The sequence below is a fragment of the Grammomys surdaster genome, unplaced genomic scaffold (genome assembly GCF_004785775.1).
Source record: "Grammomys surdaster isolate TR1022 unplaced genomic scaffold, NIH_TR_1.0 263, whole genome shotgun sequence".
NCBI lineage: Eukaryota > Metazoa > Chordata > Mammalia > Rodentia > Muridae > Grammomys > Grammomys surdaster.
The window spans coordinates 2,980,582-2,997,852 of NW_021604704.1; the positions used below are offsets into that span (position 1 = coordinate 2,980,582).

The 17,271-nt window shown below is 38.5% G+C and overlaps 1 protein-coding gene and 1 pseudogene across 4 annotated transcripts in view; both read left to right on the plus strand.

The window, feature by feature from the left end:
- The window catches only part of Cask (calcium/calmodulin dependent serine protein kinase), a 337,083-nt gene that overhangs the window by 64,432 nt on the left and 255,380 nt on the right, over window positions 1–17,271 (plus strand). For all 4 annotated transcript variants that reach the window (XM_028776008.1, XM_028776009.1, XM_028776011.1 and 1 more), the window contains exon 2: window positions 5,522–5,634. In XM_028776008.1, the coding sequence (XP_028631841.1) occupies window positions 5,522–5,634 (113 nt within the window). The remainder of the gene's footprint in view (window positions 1–5,521; window positions 5,635–17,271) is intronic.
- Window positions 14,925–15,524, plus strand: LOC114628064 (annotated as a pseudogene).

Consider the following 17,271-nt stretch of genomic DNA (forward strand, 5'->3'; position numbering starts at 1 on the left):
AACAAGTCACTAGACCAGTACAGTGACTTTTACTGATAAGGCAGTCCATTTTCATGGCATTTTAAAAGCGTTCTGATTTGAAGTTTTAGAATGATGGAGGATTTCTGTAATTTTTTTTTGGTCAGATTAGAGAGGTTTCTGGACACTACAACACACCCTGATCAAGACTGTTATTCAGATTTTGTTGACAATTATCTTTTCCTTATTTTATGTAGTAATTTTGGTTCTTGATTAGGTGTGTGTGCTTGTGTGTGTGTGTGGGTATGTGTGTGTGTGTATGTGTGTGTAAAACTTTTTATCTGGGATTATAAGTGAGAACATATAAGATTTTATTTTATTTAAAAAAAAACTACAAGAATGAATTAGAAATGTTTTCCAGTAGTCATTGCAAAAAAAAAAATGGAGTTTAAAGTTAACAGTTTATAATATGCCAAGAAATGATGGAGAAAAACTCAGGAGGATATGGAGATAAAGATTAGGTTTGTGGCAAGATAAGGGAGGTATTGATGATTTAATTTTTAACTTCTAAAAGAGTATGTCTGTTTTTTAAAAAAATGATGCTTTATATATAGTCAAAAACAATGTTGGATCAGTCTACCTGACCCTACTCTAGATGAAAATTTGCAGATTATCAAATGATAATTTCTGTGAATACTTTTTCCCTGATTCTTTTTTTATTGGATATTTTATTTACATTTCAGATATTATCCCCTTACCCCATCCCCTACCCCCTTTCACACAGGAACCCACTATCCCATCCCCCCTCCTCCTGCTTCTATGAGGATGTGCCCCCACACACCCACCCACTCCCACCTCCCCACCCTTGAATTCCCCCACACATGGTATCCAGCCTTCCTGGGACCAAGGATCTCCTCTCCCACCTATATCTGACAGGACCATCCTCCCTTACATATACAGCTGGAGCCATGAGTCCCTCCCTATGTGCTCCAGGCTGGTGGTTTAAACCCTGGGAGCTCTGGTTGGTTGGTATTGTTGCTCTCCCCATGGAATCACAAACCCTTTCAGCTCCTTCAGTCTTCTCTCTAACTCCTTCATTATCCTCATGATCAGTTCAATGGTTAGCTATGAGTATCCACCTCTGAATATGTCAGACTCTGGCAGACTTCTAAGGAGACAGCTATGTCAGGCTCCTGTCAGCATACACTTCCTGAAATCCACATCAGTGTCTACCTTTGGTGACTGCACATGGGATGGATATCCAGGTGGACTGGTCTCCAGATGGCTCCTCCTTCAGTTTCTGTCCCACATTTTGTCTCCATATTTGCCCCCTTGAGTATTTTGTTACTCCTTCTAAGAAGGACTGAAGGACCCACACTTTGGTCTTCCTTCTTCATGAGCTTCATGTGGTCTGTGAGTTGAATCTTGGGTATTGTGAGCTTCTAGGCTAATATCCAATTATCAGTGAGTGAATACCATGTGTGTTCTTTTGTGATTAGGTTACCTCACTCAGGATGATATTTTCTAGTTCCATCTATTTGCCTACGAATTTTTCGAATTCATTGTTTTTAATAGCTGAGTTATATTCCATTGTGTAAATGTATCACATTTTCTGTATCCATTCCTCTGTTGAAGGACATCTGGGTTCTTTCCAGCTTCTGGGTATTATAAATAAGGCTGCTATGAACATAGTGGAGCATGTGTCCTTGTTATATGTTGGAGCATCTTCTGGGTTTATGCCCAGGAGTGGTCTAGCTGGGTCCTCAGGTAATGCTATGTCCAATTTTCTGAGGAACCATCAGACCGATTTCCAGAGTGGTTGCATCATCTTGCAAAACCACCAACAATGGAGTAGTATTCCTCTTTCTCCACACCCTCGCCAGCATCTACTATCACCTGAGTTTTTGATCTTAGCCATTCTGACTGGTGTGAGGTGGAATCTCAGGGTTGTTTTGATTTGCATTTCCCTGATAACTAAGGATGTTGAACATTTCTTTAGGTACTTCTCGGCCATTTGAGTTTCCTCAGTTGAGAATTCTTTGTTAAGCTCTATACCCCATTTTTAATAGGGTTATTTGGTTATCTGGAGTCTAATTTCTTGAGTTCTTGGATATTAGCCATCTATTGGATGTGGGATGGGTAAACATCTTTTCCCAATCTTTTGGTTGCCGTTTTGTCCTATTGACAGTGTAGGATCTGATTGTTTTTTGAATTTCCTCAGTTTCTGTTGTTATGTCTCCTTTTTCAGTTCTGATTTTATTAGTTTGGATGCTGTGTCTGTACCCTCTGGTTAGTCTGGCTAAGGGTTTATCTATCTTGTTGATTTTCTCAAAGAACAGCTCCTGGTTTTTTTGATACTTTGTATAGTGTTTTTATTTCTACTTGGTTGATTTCAGCCCTGAGTTTAATTATTTCCAGTGGTCTACTCCTCTTGGGAGTATTTGCTTCTTTTTGTTCTAGAGTGTTCAGGTGAGTTGTCAAGTTGCTAGTGTATGCTCTCTCCAGTTTCTTTTTGTAGACACTTAGAGCTATGAGTTTTTCTCTTAGCACTGCTTTCATTGTGTCCCATAAGTTTTGGTTTGATGAGCCTTGGTTTTCATTAAATTCTAAAAAGTCTTTAATTTATTTCTTTATTTCTTCCTTGACTAAGTCATCATTGAGTAGAACATTGTTCAGTTTCCACGTGTATGTGGGCTTTCCATTGTTTCTCTTATTATTGAAGACCAGCCTTATTCCATGGTGATCTGATAGGATATAAGGGATTATTTCAATATTTTTGTATCTTTTGAGGCCTGTTTTGTGATCATTTATATCATCTGTTTTGGAGAAGGTACCATGAGGTGCTGAGAAAAAGGTATATTCTTTTGTTTTAGGAAATGTTCTATAGATATCCATTAAATCCATTTTGTTCATAACTTCCGTTAATTTCACTGTGTCTCTGTTTAGTTTCTGCTTCCATGATCTGTCCATTGCTGAGAGTGGGGTATTGAAATCCCCCATTATTATTGTGTGAGGTGCAATGTGTGCTTTGAGCTTTAGTAATGTTTCTTTTATGAATGTGGGTGCCCTTGCATTTGGAGCATAGATGTTCAGAATCAGGAGTTCATCTTGATAGATTTTCCTTTGACGAGTATGAAGTATCCTTCCTTATCTTTTTTTTTTTTAATAACTTTTGGCTGAAAGCCTATTTTATTCTAAATTAGAATGGCTACTCCAACTTGTTTCTTGGGACCATTTGCTTGGAAAATTCTTTTCCATCCCTTTACTCTGGGGTAGTGTCTGTCTTTCCCACTGAGGTGTGATTCCTGTATGCAGCAAAATTCTGGATCCTGTTTTCGTATCCAGTCTGTTAGTCTTTGTCTTTTTATTGGAGAATTGAGTCCATTGATGTTAAGAGATATTAATGAAAAGTGATTGTTTCTTCCTGTTATTTTAGTTATTAGAGGTGTAATTATGTTTGTGTAGCTATCTTCATTTGGATTTGTTGGAAGATTACATTCTTGCTTTTTCTAGGTTGTAGTTTCTCTCCTTGTGTTGGAGTTTTCCATCTATTATCCTTTGTCAGGCTGGATTTGTGGGAAAATATTGTGTAAATTTGGTTTTGTCTTGGGATATCTTGGTTTCTCCATCTATGGTAATTGAGAGTTTTGCTGGGTATAGTACCCTGGACTGGCATTTGTGTTCTCTTAGGGTCTGTATGACATCTGCCCAGGATCTTCTGGCTTCTATAGTCTCTGGTGAGAAGTCTGATGTAATTCTTATAGGTCTGCCTTTATATGTTACTTGACCTTTTTCCCTTACTGCTTCTAGTATTTTTTATTTGTCTTGTTCATTTGATGTTTTGATTATTATGTGACGGGAGGTATTTCTTTTCTGGTCTAGTGTATTTGGAGTTCTGTAGGCTTCTTGTATGTTCATTGGCATCTCTTTAGGTTAGGAAAGTCTGCCTCTATAATTTTGTTGAAGATATTTACTGGCCCTCTAAGTTGGGAATCTTCACTCTCATCTATACCTATTATCCTAAGGTTTAGTCTTCTCATTGTGTCCTGGATTTCCTGGATGTTTTGGGTTAGGAACTTTTTGCATTTTGCATTTTCTTTGACAGTTGTGTCAATGTTTTCCATGGTATCATCTGCATGTGAGATTCTCTCTTCTATCTCTTATATTCTGTTGGTGATGCTTGCATCTATGACTCCTGATCTCTTTCCTAGGTTTTCTATTTCCAGGGTAGTCTCCCTTTGAGATTTCTTTATTGTTTCTATTTCCATTTTTAGATCCTGGATGGTTTTGTTTAATTCCTTCTTTGTGTTTTCTTGCAGTTCTTTAAGGGATTTCTGTGTTTCCTCTTTAAGGGCTTCTACCTGTTTACCTGTGTTCTTCTGTATTTCTTTATGAGAGTTGTTTATGTCCTTCTTAAAGTCCTCTATCATCCTCATGAGAAGTAATTTTAAATCTGAATCCTACTTTTCCGGTGTGATGGGGTGTCCTGGACTTGCTATGGTAGGAGAACTGGGTTCTGATGATGCCAGGCAACTTTGGATTCTGTTGCTTATATTCTTGTGCTTTTCTTTCACCATCTGGCTAACTCAAGTGCTACCTGTACTCACTGTTTCTGACTGGAGACTGTCTTTCCAGTTATCTTGCTTGTGACAGAACTCCTCAGAGTACAGATGTCTCTATGACCTTGTGATCCTGAGCTCCTGGGACTCAGGCTTCCTCTGGGATCCTGAAATCCTGTTGCTCTCTGAGTCAGAGGTTCCTCAGCTATTCTGAGTGCAGTGGTTCCTCAGCTGCTCCAAGTGCAGTGGTTCTACCACTGCTCTAAGTTGGTTCAGGATATGGTGTCTTCACAGAAGCAGACCCAGTAGGTGTGTGTCCCAGCCAAGAGGATCAAGCAAGGGGTGGAAGGGGAGTGGTATTCAGGAGGGGCAGGGTTTGGGTGGGTTGCAGCTCTGAGGCTTAGGTTTGTGGGAGAGGGTTCTTACCTGCTGCTCTAGGAAGGTTCAGGATATGGTGTCTTCAAGGAGCCAGGTCTCTGCCCCAGCCAACAGGACCAAGCAAGGGCAAGAGTATGTATGTCTTATATGTGTGCAGTAGCAATTGATGAAAAAAGTGGCCATGGATTTGAAGGAAAGCAGGGAGGGATTCATGGAAGTGTTTGGAGGGAGGAAAGGGAAGGGAGAGATGTTGTAATTAAAATACAATATCATATTAAACAAAAAGTATGTCTGTATACTACCACTTCTCCAACCTTCCCATTGTGTCAGATGTTGATAATTATTTGCAATTACTACAGTTGTTTTTTGTCCTGAATATAAGGATACTACTTAGAATTTTAAAAATATATATCTTGATTTGAAAACCTATTTATTTGTCTTCTTTTTTGGTATAACAATATCTTAAACTGATGAATTACCTTTGAATTAGACAATAATGCTCAAAATTGCATTGCTTGAATTTTATTGTGAAGCTCTATACTTTGACTGCGGTGAAAGTAAGTAAGATGTTGGTGAAAAAGATAAAATTAATAGTGGTGAACTAAAATTGGCTTTTTGTTTTTTAGGGGTCCCTTCAGTGTTGTACGGCGATGTATCAACAGAGAAACTGGGCAACAATTTGCTGTAAAAATTGTTGATGTAGCCAAGTTCACATCAAGTCCAGGGTTAAGTACAGAAGGTAAGAGATGGATTTCAAGTAAGTTATTTGATGTCTGGCTTTATTCCATCTCCAAAACCCATTTATCAACCTAACCTCATCTGGGGGTGGGGAAGCAGGGGATACGATATAGTGGGGAAATGGGTGGAGACAGTGTGAACGATAGCTGACATAGTTGCTCAGAAATCTAAATGATAGCATTTGAAATATGGAAGCATTAAATCATCTGGGATCTTTATGAGCGCATGCTTTTCTTTTTTTTACTAGAAAGAGAGTGAAACAGGGACATATTTTTTTTAGGGTGTGATTTGAGTCCTGTTTTGTGAGGTGTAGGATGGGAAGGAAAAGAAATAATTATAAGGATGTTAACTGAAGATTTAGAAGCAGTCAAGGTCCTTTAAAGTATAATTTATGGCCTTTGGGATTACTATCTACTATAATTAGATGATTGATATTTTGACTCACATTTGGCTTAATCGCATACTGTATTTGTGACAGTTGAAAGATCAATAAACAGTATTAGAATTTGTGAGACTTAGTATTTTGTTTTAAGATATTTTTATATCTTTAAGGTAGAATTTGTGAGACTTAGTATTTTGTTTTAAGATATTTTTATATTTTTAAGGTACTCATTATTTTTTAAATATGTACCATGATTCACATTAAAGGTAACAACACTGATTATTGTATTGACTTTTCTAATTAGCCTATCTACTAGCTTTAGACTTTACCACAACATACTAAAAGATGTATTCTTTAGTATTAGGTTTTTGAATCTTAAAGGCAGTGCAATTGAAGAAAATTCAAAGTGAAGTATCCTATTTGTGTTTTACCTAATTATCTAGTTTTGGAAAGAAATCTCATACACTGTGAGCTTCAATCTATTTCTATAGATTTTTATTCAGGACAATTAGTTCTAAATACTTTGTGACTCTTTAAATTATTATTATCAATATAATATTTGTAGAAAATTGTTAAAAATTATTACTAAGAGGCTAAAGAAATGGCTCAGTGATTAAGAGTCCTAGCTGCTCTTCCAAAAAAGGCCTTGGGTTTGATTCCACCACCACATGGGGGCTCACAACTCATCTCTGTCTTTAGTCCCAGGGGATCAGATGCTCTCTTCTGGCCCCCTTCAGTACCACCCATGCACTTGGTACACACACATGTATGCAGGTAAAACCCCATCCATACAAATAAAATGAAAATAAATAAATCTTTTAACAAACATATTAAATTTCTTCTAAGAAAAAACTCCCTTGCTGATTTGATTTTAGTGCTTTAATCTTTATTGGATACCTACAAGGGGACTTCTCACTCAAACTATATTCATGCATTTAGATTAAATAAACATGACCACACTACTGTGGGAAAAATCTTGTAGTAAAATTTAGATGTTTCATAGTTCACGATTTCATTGTCAGAATTGGCCATTAACTGCTTTTACATATACATTGTTTTATATGCTTAGCAAAATGGAACTTTTCCCTTTTGGTAGACTTTACAATTATTTTTCCCTTGAACTGTTTTATATTTGGTTGTATTGTTTGCTTTGTAGTGCTGGGGATCAAACCCAGGTCCTCAGAGAAGCTAAGAAAATACTGTTTTTTCTTTTAATCATGCTGGAGTTTAAAGTTCTGTATGCCTCAGTAGTCTATAAGGGCACCGAGGTAATTTTGTAGAAACCTGATTATTAAACAAGTAGATGTTTTGCTAAACTTTGACAAAATGTTCTGATACTGTTTATAAACTTGGTGCAGATCTAATTTAAAATTACAAATGTTAAATCAATTATTCAATTACTTATATTAAATTATAATAATGGAATTGAAAAATCTTACATAGTATTACAAATAACTAAAATAAATATGTATAGCTTATTTCTTAGCCCCAAATTATTAATATCAAAGTTTTGATTTGTCTTACCATTATACATAATTCTGTGTCTTTCCAGATACGTTTTTAAATTTCCAAAGATATTTTTAAAGGAGACAACTACCTTTCATTTGTCTATAGTAAATTATTGTCATATTTCTTTTGTTATCTCTGGAACTATAGACCCAGAATATGAAAGTGAATCTCGTTTACTACTTACCTAGAGCAGGGCATTGTGATTTACACCTTCAATCCCTGTTAATTCAAGGTCATCCTGGTATACATAAAAAGTTCCAGGCTAGCCAAGACTATATATTGAGACTCTGTCTTAAAACAAACAAACAACAATAAACACAAAACAAAACAGAGCCCATTTAGTCAGAGGGTTAAACACCAAACTTTTTTGTCCTTCGAAGATTTTTTTTTATTCTTTATACTATTTTACAGTCCAGATTTTATCCCCCTCCCAATCTACCCTCCGACTGTTCCACATCCCCCACCCCTTCTCCCCACTCCACCCCTGTCTCTAGGAGGATGTCCCCATGCCACACCCCCACCTCATTAGACCTCCCCACTTCTTGGGGCCCCAAGTTTCTCCAAGGTCAGGTGCATCTTCTCTGACCGCATCCAGACATGGCAGTCCTCTACTGTATATGTGTCATGGGGCCTCATATCAGCTGGTGTATGCTGCCTGGTTGGTGGCTCAGTTTCTGCAAGATCTCAGGGGTTCCAGGTTAATTGAGGGTCTCCTACAGGGTCTCCCTCCTCCTCAGCTTCTTCCAGCTTTTCTCTAATTCAGCCACAGGGGTCAGCAGCTTCTGTCCATTGGTTGGGTGTAAGTATCTGCATCTGACTCAGTCAGCTGCTTGTTGGGCCTCGTAGAGGATGGCCATGGTAGGCTCCTGTCTGTAAGCACACCATGGCATCAGTAATAGTGTCAGAGCCTCCCCCTGAACTGCATCTCAGTTTGGGCTTGTCACTGGACCTCCTTTTCCTCAGGTTCCTCTCTATTTTTATTCCTGCAGTTCTTTCAGACAGGAACAATTCTGGGTCAGAGATTTTGACTGTGGGATGGCAGCCCCATCCCACTTGAAGTTTGAAGGTGGATATCACATATAATTTATATCCCTCCTTTCAGATTCTGTTTCTACATCAGTGAAGTTGTAGCTCACATGTTTGTTGCTTTAGTGATAAAAATGTCTTTAAGTTTTGTCCTGAAAACAAGACCAAGCTATTCAGTTGATCCTTTATACTCTATGTCTCTTTGGATAGTTGGAATCTTGTGCTATTTTTATATCAATGTTATCTACCTACAGATTTTAAGTGTACCCATTTGAGTTCTTCATATTACCCATGACCCTATCTGGTTTGGGTCAGAATTCAGTGGTCCTTTAGTGAAACTATGCTATTGGCATATGCATGGTACTGCCCTTTAGTTTTTCCTGTTTTTTTTTCAAGCACAGTGCCTTACTTTAAGTTAACCAAGAAACAGAGTTAACTCTCACATCTAGTACCTTCTCACTTTTGTGCAGTGTAATTCCTGTACCCTCTGTTGTGCCTGTTCACATTGGCTTACTTCATTCTGACCTTACCACATTTTATAAGATGTATAATTATTTAATAAATAGTAAATTATATAAAATCTCTTTGAATATTGGCCCCTTCAGACCTTTCTGCCAAGTTCTTTTTCATCCCTTTTCCAGTTACTACATGCAAAAACTGTCTGATTCCGTCTGTTCTTCTATTCCATTTATAAATTGTTAGGATCCAAAAATAACCTGTTTCATGGCAAAGCATATGAGATATACTGTATTAAGAAGAAACAAATTGTGAGGTGAAGTTTAGCACAGTAAAGAGGAATCCATACATTCCAGTAAGATTACCTAGAAATATCTTTGACTTCTAGCTATTTAAGACTACTTCTTAAGCAATTGATCATTTAAAATCTATCCTATGCCTTATTCTTTCCCTATTCACATCTTTTCTCCCCTTGGCTTGTAGTTTATTTGACCCTTATTATCGCTCATTTTTTCTCTTGTTACCATATCTGTTTCAAAATATATTATGAGCTAGATGTAATTATCTATTTTCAAAATATATTATAAGCTCCATGTGGTTGAGCAGGACTATAATCCAATGATTAGGTGGAGGCCAAATGATCCGAAGTTGCAGGTCATCAATGGGCTCCATAGTTCGAGCTCGTGAGTTCAAACCATATATCTAATGAGCATCACCTGGGAACCTACTGTCCATCACTTATTTAGATAGGTCATTGTTTATAATATGATTTTATTAGGAACATTTGTAGTAAATTTTATATAATAACATATAAATTTAATTTTGAAGTAAAATGTTCATTTATTGAAGATCTCTATATTATTCAATAAATTTTAAATTTATATTGCCTTACAGAAGTTTCCATATTATAATTTAAATGTTTTTCTTTACTTTTTGCTGTTTTGTTCAGTAGGGTTTTTCAAGTTGCACAAAATCCAATAGTCTCTTGAAAAAAATACATTTTTTATGTGTCCATTTTTCTTTAAGTTTTTAGAAGTTTCTGAACTAAACATATCACTCCTAAATATTTTATAATTTCTTCTTTTATATTTATAAAAACGTAGAATTGTTTATGAGTGTGAGATAAGTAAAATATTTCTACTAAATGAAAGCTAAATTATTTTATATTAAAATATTTCTGATATGAGGCCAGTGAGATAGATCAACAGGTAAGGCACTTGTCACCAAGTATGACAGTGTTAGTTTGATCCCAGGAACCCACATGGTAGGACTGATTTGACTCCTGGAAGTCATGTTCTGACCTGATTGTACACAAACTCACAGAATCAATAAGTAAATGTAATAAAATATTTTAAGATTTTATTATTCATGTGTATGTTTGTATGAATATGTGTGTGGGTTTCTATGGAAACTAGAAGAAGGTATCACATCCTCTGAATCTGGAGATACACATAATTGTAAGCCACATGATATATTGCTAGGAACCAAACTTGGATCCTGCAGAAGAGCAGGAAGTATTCTTAATGATTGAGCCATTTCTCTAACCTCTCATTAGGATATATTTTCATACACACATGTAGAAATAAAAATACACAGATACATCCCATTAGTGAAATTGTTATATTCTTATCTTTGAATTTTTTCTGAAAGAACTTTTTAATGGTTTCTATTATTAGTTATTCTATTAGTTTACATCCCAAATTTTGCCCCCTCCTAGCCCCACCCACAGAATTCTTACCCCCATTTCCCCTCCCCATCATCTCTGAGAGGGTGTGCTTCCAGCATTCCTCATCCCTGGGGCATCAAGTCTCTACAGGATTAGGCGCATCCTCTCCCACTAAGGTGAAACAAGGCAGTCCTCTGCTACATATATGCTGGGGTCCACGACCCAGCCCATGGTTGTATGTTCTTTTGTTGGTGGCTTAGTCTCTAGGAGCTTCCAGGGGTCTGGGTTAGTTTACACTGTTGTTCTTCCTATAGGGTTGCCATTCCCTTCAGCTCCTTCAGTCCTTCCCCTAACTCTTCCCTACGGATCCTCACCTCAGTCCAATACTTGGCTGTGGGTATCTGCATCTGTCTCAGTCAGCTGCTGGTAGGGTCTCTCAGAGGACAGCCATGATAGGTTACTGACTGCAAACACAACACAGCATCAGTAATTGTCAGAGATTGGTGCCTACCCATGGAATGAATCCCAAGTTGGGGAACAAAATAATCATGGGAGGTAGCGGGAAGAAAGGAAGGACCTGGGTGGAAGAGGGGAAGGGGAGAGGAGAGGGGGTTCAGTATCAGGTATGGGGGGGATACAGGAAAGAAGCCCAGAGGGCCAGGAAAATGAATGGAAATATGTAGCTGCCTGGTGTGGGGGTGGTGGGGGAACCTCTAGAAAATTCCCTTCCCCTGGGATGGGGAAGGCGTCCAGGACTTAATGTGGGTGACCTTAGCCAAAATGCCCAATGGTGGTGGAGATATGGAACCTGAAGAGACCATCTTCATTAGTTAGGGCTCCAGTGGAGGGATGGGGACACCAACCCACTTTGAAAAATATTCACCCAAAATTCTTCCTGTCCAAAAGAAATACAGGGACAGAAATGGAGCAGACACTGAATGAATGGCCAACCAGTGACCAGCCCAACTTGGGATCCATCTTTGAAATTTTAATTAATACACTTTTTGCCTCTTATTCTGCTGTGCCACTAATAAGGTTTTGTTTTAAAAATATTATGAAAATTTATTCAAGCAAACAATGAAATGAAAAGATAGTGAAATAGAATTAGAAACTGAATGTCCAAAGTTCTGAGTTACTTTTAATTTTACTTACTTATTTTGGTGCTAGGGTTTAAAACCAAAGCCTTGATTTTGCTAAGTATGCGATCTACCAGTGAACTATACTCCCAGTCCATAACCACAGTTTGAGTAAAGATTGTTAGTGAAAGATCATGTTTCGTGTAGGTATTTCCTACAAGTTCAAGCATTCCCTCCTAGAGGAAAGACAGATAGGACCAGTGAAACTCACAAGGCTCAGGAAGTTATAAAATTCCCTTCCCAAGGTTCTATAGAAAGTCAGCAGTTTCTGGGGAGAGAAGACTGCTAAACTGCCTCCAGAGCCTTCAGGAAAACCCAAGCAGAGCAAGCAGGACTCACTGACCACACATAGGAAAGAATACAGACTTTACAGGATTTATTCACAATTACTTACTAAATATAAAAAAAAATCAATAGTGCCAACAATAATAAGTCTTAGATAGGATGTTCTGATTTTTCAGATGATATCATGCTAAAAACATCCAGTTTTAAATAGCCAATTATGAAGTTTATATGTAATGAAACAACAAAAATACAGTTCTTGCATAAGATATTGTGAGGAGCGATCTCCAGGAATTATCCACAAGCAGATGAAGATATATTAATTAGCTATTTTATTATTCTCAGAAAAATACAGGGAAACAGTATAAAATGAATAAAAGAACGTATAAAAGCAATATCCTGACAAATAGGAGATAACAGTAATGAGATAGAAATTATACAAGCAAAAAGAAAAGGTACAGAGTAGACATTTCATTCAAATGAAATATGAGCAGATTTGAACAAACAGAAGAAAGAATTACAGCCAGAAGACTTGAAGCTAGGCTCGTTAAGATTATATACCTGGGATAGATACTCAGGTGGAGTGGTCTTGAGACGGCCCCTCCTTCAGTTTCTGTCCCTCACTTTGTCTCCATATTTGCTCCCTTGAGTATTTTGTTGCTCCTTCTAAGAAGGACCGAATCACCCCCACTTGGTCTTCCTTCTTTATGGGCTTCATGTGGCCTGTGAGTTGCATCTTGGGCATTTCAAGGTTCTGGGCTAATATCCAATAATCAGTGAGTGAATACCATGTGTGTTCTTTTGTGATTGGCTTACCTCACTCAGGATGATAATTTCTAGTTCCATCCATTTACCTAGGAAACTGTCGAATTCATTGTTTTTAATAGCTGAGTAATACTCCATTGTGTAAATATACCACATTTTTTGAATCCATTCCTCAGTTGAAGGACATCTGGGTTCTTTCCAGCTCCTGGCTATTATAAACAAGGCTGCTATGAACATAGTTGAGCATATGTCCTTGTTATATGTTCGAGCATCTTCTGGGTATATGCCTAGGAATGGTATAGCTGGATCCTCAGGTAATGCTATGTCCAATTTTCTGAGGAACCGCCAGACTGATTTCCAAAGTGGTTGCACCATCTTGCAGTCCCACCAACAATGGAGGAGTGTTCCTCTTTCTCCACACCCTCGCCAGCATCTATCCCATGTGCAATCACCAAAGGTAGATGCTGATGTGGAAGTCAGGAAGTGCATGCTGATAAGAGCCTGATATGGATATCTCCTCAGAGGTCTTCAAGAGTCTGACATACTCAGAGGCAGATGCTCACAACTAGCCATTGAACTGATCATGGGGTTCTCAATAGAGGAGTTAGAGTGAAGACTGAAGGAGAGCTGAAAGGATTTGCGGCACCATGAGGAGAGCAACAATACCAACCAACCACAGCTCCCAGGGTCTAAACCACCAGCCTGGAAGCACTTAGGGAGGGATCCAGTGCTTCAGTCGAATATGTAAGAGTGGACGGCCCTGCTGGGCATAGGTGGAAGAAGAGAACCTTGACTGCATGAAGGCTGGATGCCCCAGGGGGTGGGAATTTTGAGGGAGGGGAGGTGGGATTGGGGGGGATAGATAGAGGTTACATCCACAGAGAAGAAGGAGGAGGGGTGAGGGGATTGGGGGTTCCTGGGTGGGTGGGGGATGGGGTAAGGGGACAACATAGGAAATGTAAATAAAACATCCAATAAAAATTTAAAAAAAAAGATTATATAGCTGAAGAAAAGAAAAGAAAGCAAACAAGGAGCCTGCAGAAAGCCATCACTTACAACATAATGTAATTGGAGTGCTGAAAGGAGAGGAGAAGGAAAGAGGAAGAATGTGTGAAGAATGTGTGAAGGAATGCTTGAGGAACTGATGGCATAGAATTCTCATAAGTTATACATAGATAAACCAAAATGATACATCATAATCAAGCTGTCAAAAATTATGGACAAGGAAAGTAAGCTACAGAAGAAAGCAAGAAGAGATGGATTCATCCTAGACAAGCATCCAGCAGATTTTTCATCAGAAATCATGAAGACTAGTGGCAATGGAATGGCATCCAACATACTGAAAGAAAACATTATCAAGAATCCTTTATACAGAAAGAGCATACTTCAAAAAATGAAGCATAACTTAAGATATTTTCAGATAAACAAAACTTGAAGAAATCTGGCTGTCTGGTTATTGGGACTAATAAAGTTTATCTACAAGAAATTCTCAAGATTTTACAGTCTGAACAGGAGGTATTTGTTAATATCTTGAAGCCATATAGAAATAAAAAACACCCTTAAGAAAACCACATTTATAAATATGAATGACAGTATAAACATACATTTTGCAACATGGTCTCAATAGATAGCACTGGTTGATCTGAAACTGATTAGGTAGACCAGGCTGGTCTTGAATTCACAGAGATCTGCCTGCCTTGGCCTCCCAAGTAAGATTAAAGGCTTGTGCTACTACTCCTGACTGTAAATATATTTTTATCGAATCTATATTTCTCTTAACTGACATAAAAGATAAGTGCATAAAGTAGCATTATAAAACTGTGTTAATGACACTATTATGCAAGAGTGTCACCCCAAAATTAACCAATATAAGCACTCAATAGCTATAGTAGACAATATGACAAAATGATATAAATGGTGTAGTAGATACTATCTATATAACGCCAAAGAATTAACTGGTCGAGGAATACAGTAACATAGCAAAGTTTCTAATATGAATCAAACCTTATTGGTAATACCATTAAATATAAATGAATTAAAACTAATTGTAAGCGGTCACGTGGTCTATTATGGCCGCCTCCATGGCCCGCAATGTGAGCACACGGGTCCTGTTATGGCGGCCGGGGGATCTTGGGGACCCAGGGCCAGGCACACAGTAGTAACATCTAGGACGTTCAGAACTACAGGCGAGGAGCGTGCTGGCGAGGACGAGGCAGACGGCACTGAGCTGCCCTGGGATGTGTGAGTGTCCCCCGTGCCACCCTTCCCCGCCTGGACACTCGTTCTCAGGCCAGCCTCTGGCTCAGCACCTGCACCCTGTTTGTCCCCAGGGTTAACGTGGTGTACGTGGACTGCTCTGGCAAGCGGATCCCGGTGAGGGGCAGAGTCAGGGACAATGGTCTATACCTGGCCCAGCGCCATGAGGGGCCTGCGAAGCATCTCTGGCCTGTTCCTCCTGCCATGTGTATGTGAGTGAGGCCCACCTGGATCTCCTGCCTCCTCCTGAGGAGAGGGAGGATGACATGTTGGATGTGGCTCCACTGTTCCAGGAGAACTCTAGGCTGGGCTGCCAGATTGTGCTGACCCCTGAGTTGGAAGGAGTCGAGTTTACTCTTCCCAAGATCACCAGGAACTTCTATGTGGATGGCTACATCCCTAAGCCCCACTGACATGAGGCCACCGGACCGACCAGAGCCATGGAACTGAAAAGAAAAGCCATGCTTCCTACCATAGAGCACGGGCTGCCCAGGAAAGAGAAGTTGGACCCACAGTGTGAGACCAGAGCTGCCACTGGGGACAGCCAGTGTCTGAGCCCTTGAGGGGGATGGGTCTCCTCCATCTTGGGTGTGTCAGTCTACCAGAGAGAATTGAACTATAAATTAAGAATGAACTCAAACCAGAGCTGCAATAAAAAGTCTCAAACATACACACACACACACACACACACACATCTAATAGTAAGGCAAAGATAGGCACAATGGATAAAAAACATGCCCTATTATATACTATCTACAATAGGCACATTTTATGTTATTTTTATTACATTTATTGGTGTGTGTGTGTGTGCCCACATGTAGATATGTGCATGTACATACTACACAGTATGTATTTGGTGATCGGAGGGTAACTGTCTCTCCATCTATCATGTAGGTCCCAGTGATGACACTCAGTTCATCCTGCTTGTTGGGAGCCAGCACCTCTACCTGTTTGAGCCATTGTTCTAGGCCAGACATTTTAGATTCAAAAGGCATTCAAGTTAAAATGGTAGGAAAAGATTTATCTTTCAAACTGTAACCAAAAGAAATCTAAAATACCTGTACATAAAACAGAAATTTGTATTTTAGTGATCCTTTTATTTCACGGCTGAGGAGACAGTTCAGCCTGTGGGTTTTAGTTCAATCCTTAGAACCCATGTTAAAATGTCAAGCATGATGGCTTCTGCTTGAAATTTCTGTACCAGGTACAGAGTGTAGCAGAAACATGTAATAATTTGAGTTTTAAGGTAGAAAACCATTAAACATAATAAGAATTACATATAGGAAACTTGAAACTTACAAGTTTTTTTTTAAAATCCAAATAAATGAGGAGCCTTTCTCATATTTGTGGATAGGAAGACAGTACTGTTAAGGTTATTCTTTCCCAAGATAATCTATAGATTCATTGCATTCCAAATTATGATTCAAGCCAGCTACTTTTTGGATAGTGACAAAGTAATTCTAAAGTTCTATAAAAAGGCAAAAAATATCCAGACTAGGTACCATATTATTCTAGAAAAGCAAAGTTGCAAGACTAGTGCTCAACACCAGTGCTTACTTAAGAGGTTCAAGGGATATTGATTGTCTTGTATGGGACACTGCAATGTTAGGGTAAAAATCATGGAATATGATCAGTGTGATTTTAAAGGAATAATAGCACTGGGCTCATTGTGAAGTAGCTTCTTCATGACACACATCTATTTTCCATTTGGTTAGTGACAAGAATTTTTATATAATGATAAAATTGAGTAATTATGCATATAATGCATTAGTGCATGGAAACCTGTGAATCCAAACTGGGCTTTATTGTTTGTAGCAGTGTCAGTTTTCTCCATTTGATATTATAGTATGGTTGTGTAAGATGTTACTAAGGGAAGGAAGGACTAGGTTAATGATATACAAAGCCCCCTTGTATTATTTTTGTATATTTCTGTTAATCTATAATTATTCTAGAATAAAAGGTGTTCTTTAAAAGTTGCATTGTGACATTGAGGAGCCTTCCTTTATGACAATATTACACCCCAAACTGACAAATGGTTGGTAACTGGAACATTTACAAGAGACTAGGATGGCTGTGAGTTAGCCCAATGACGGGATTATTGTAGGTCCACTTTCCAGGGGCCCACCCAATGCAGCCGAAAATGAGTGCGTGGTGCTGGGA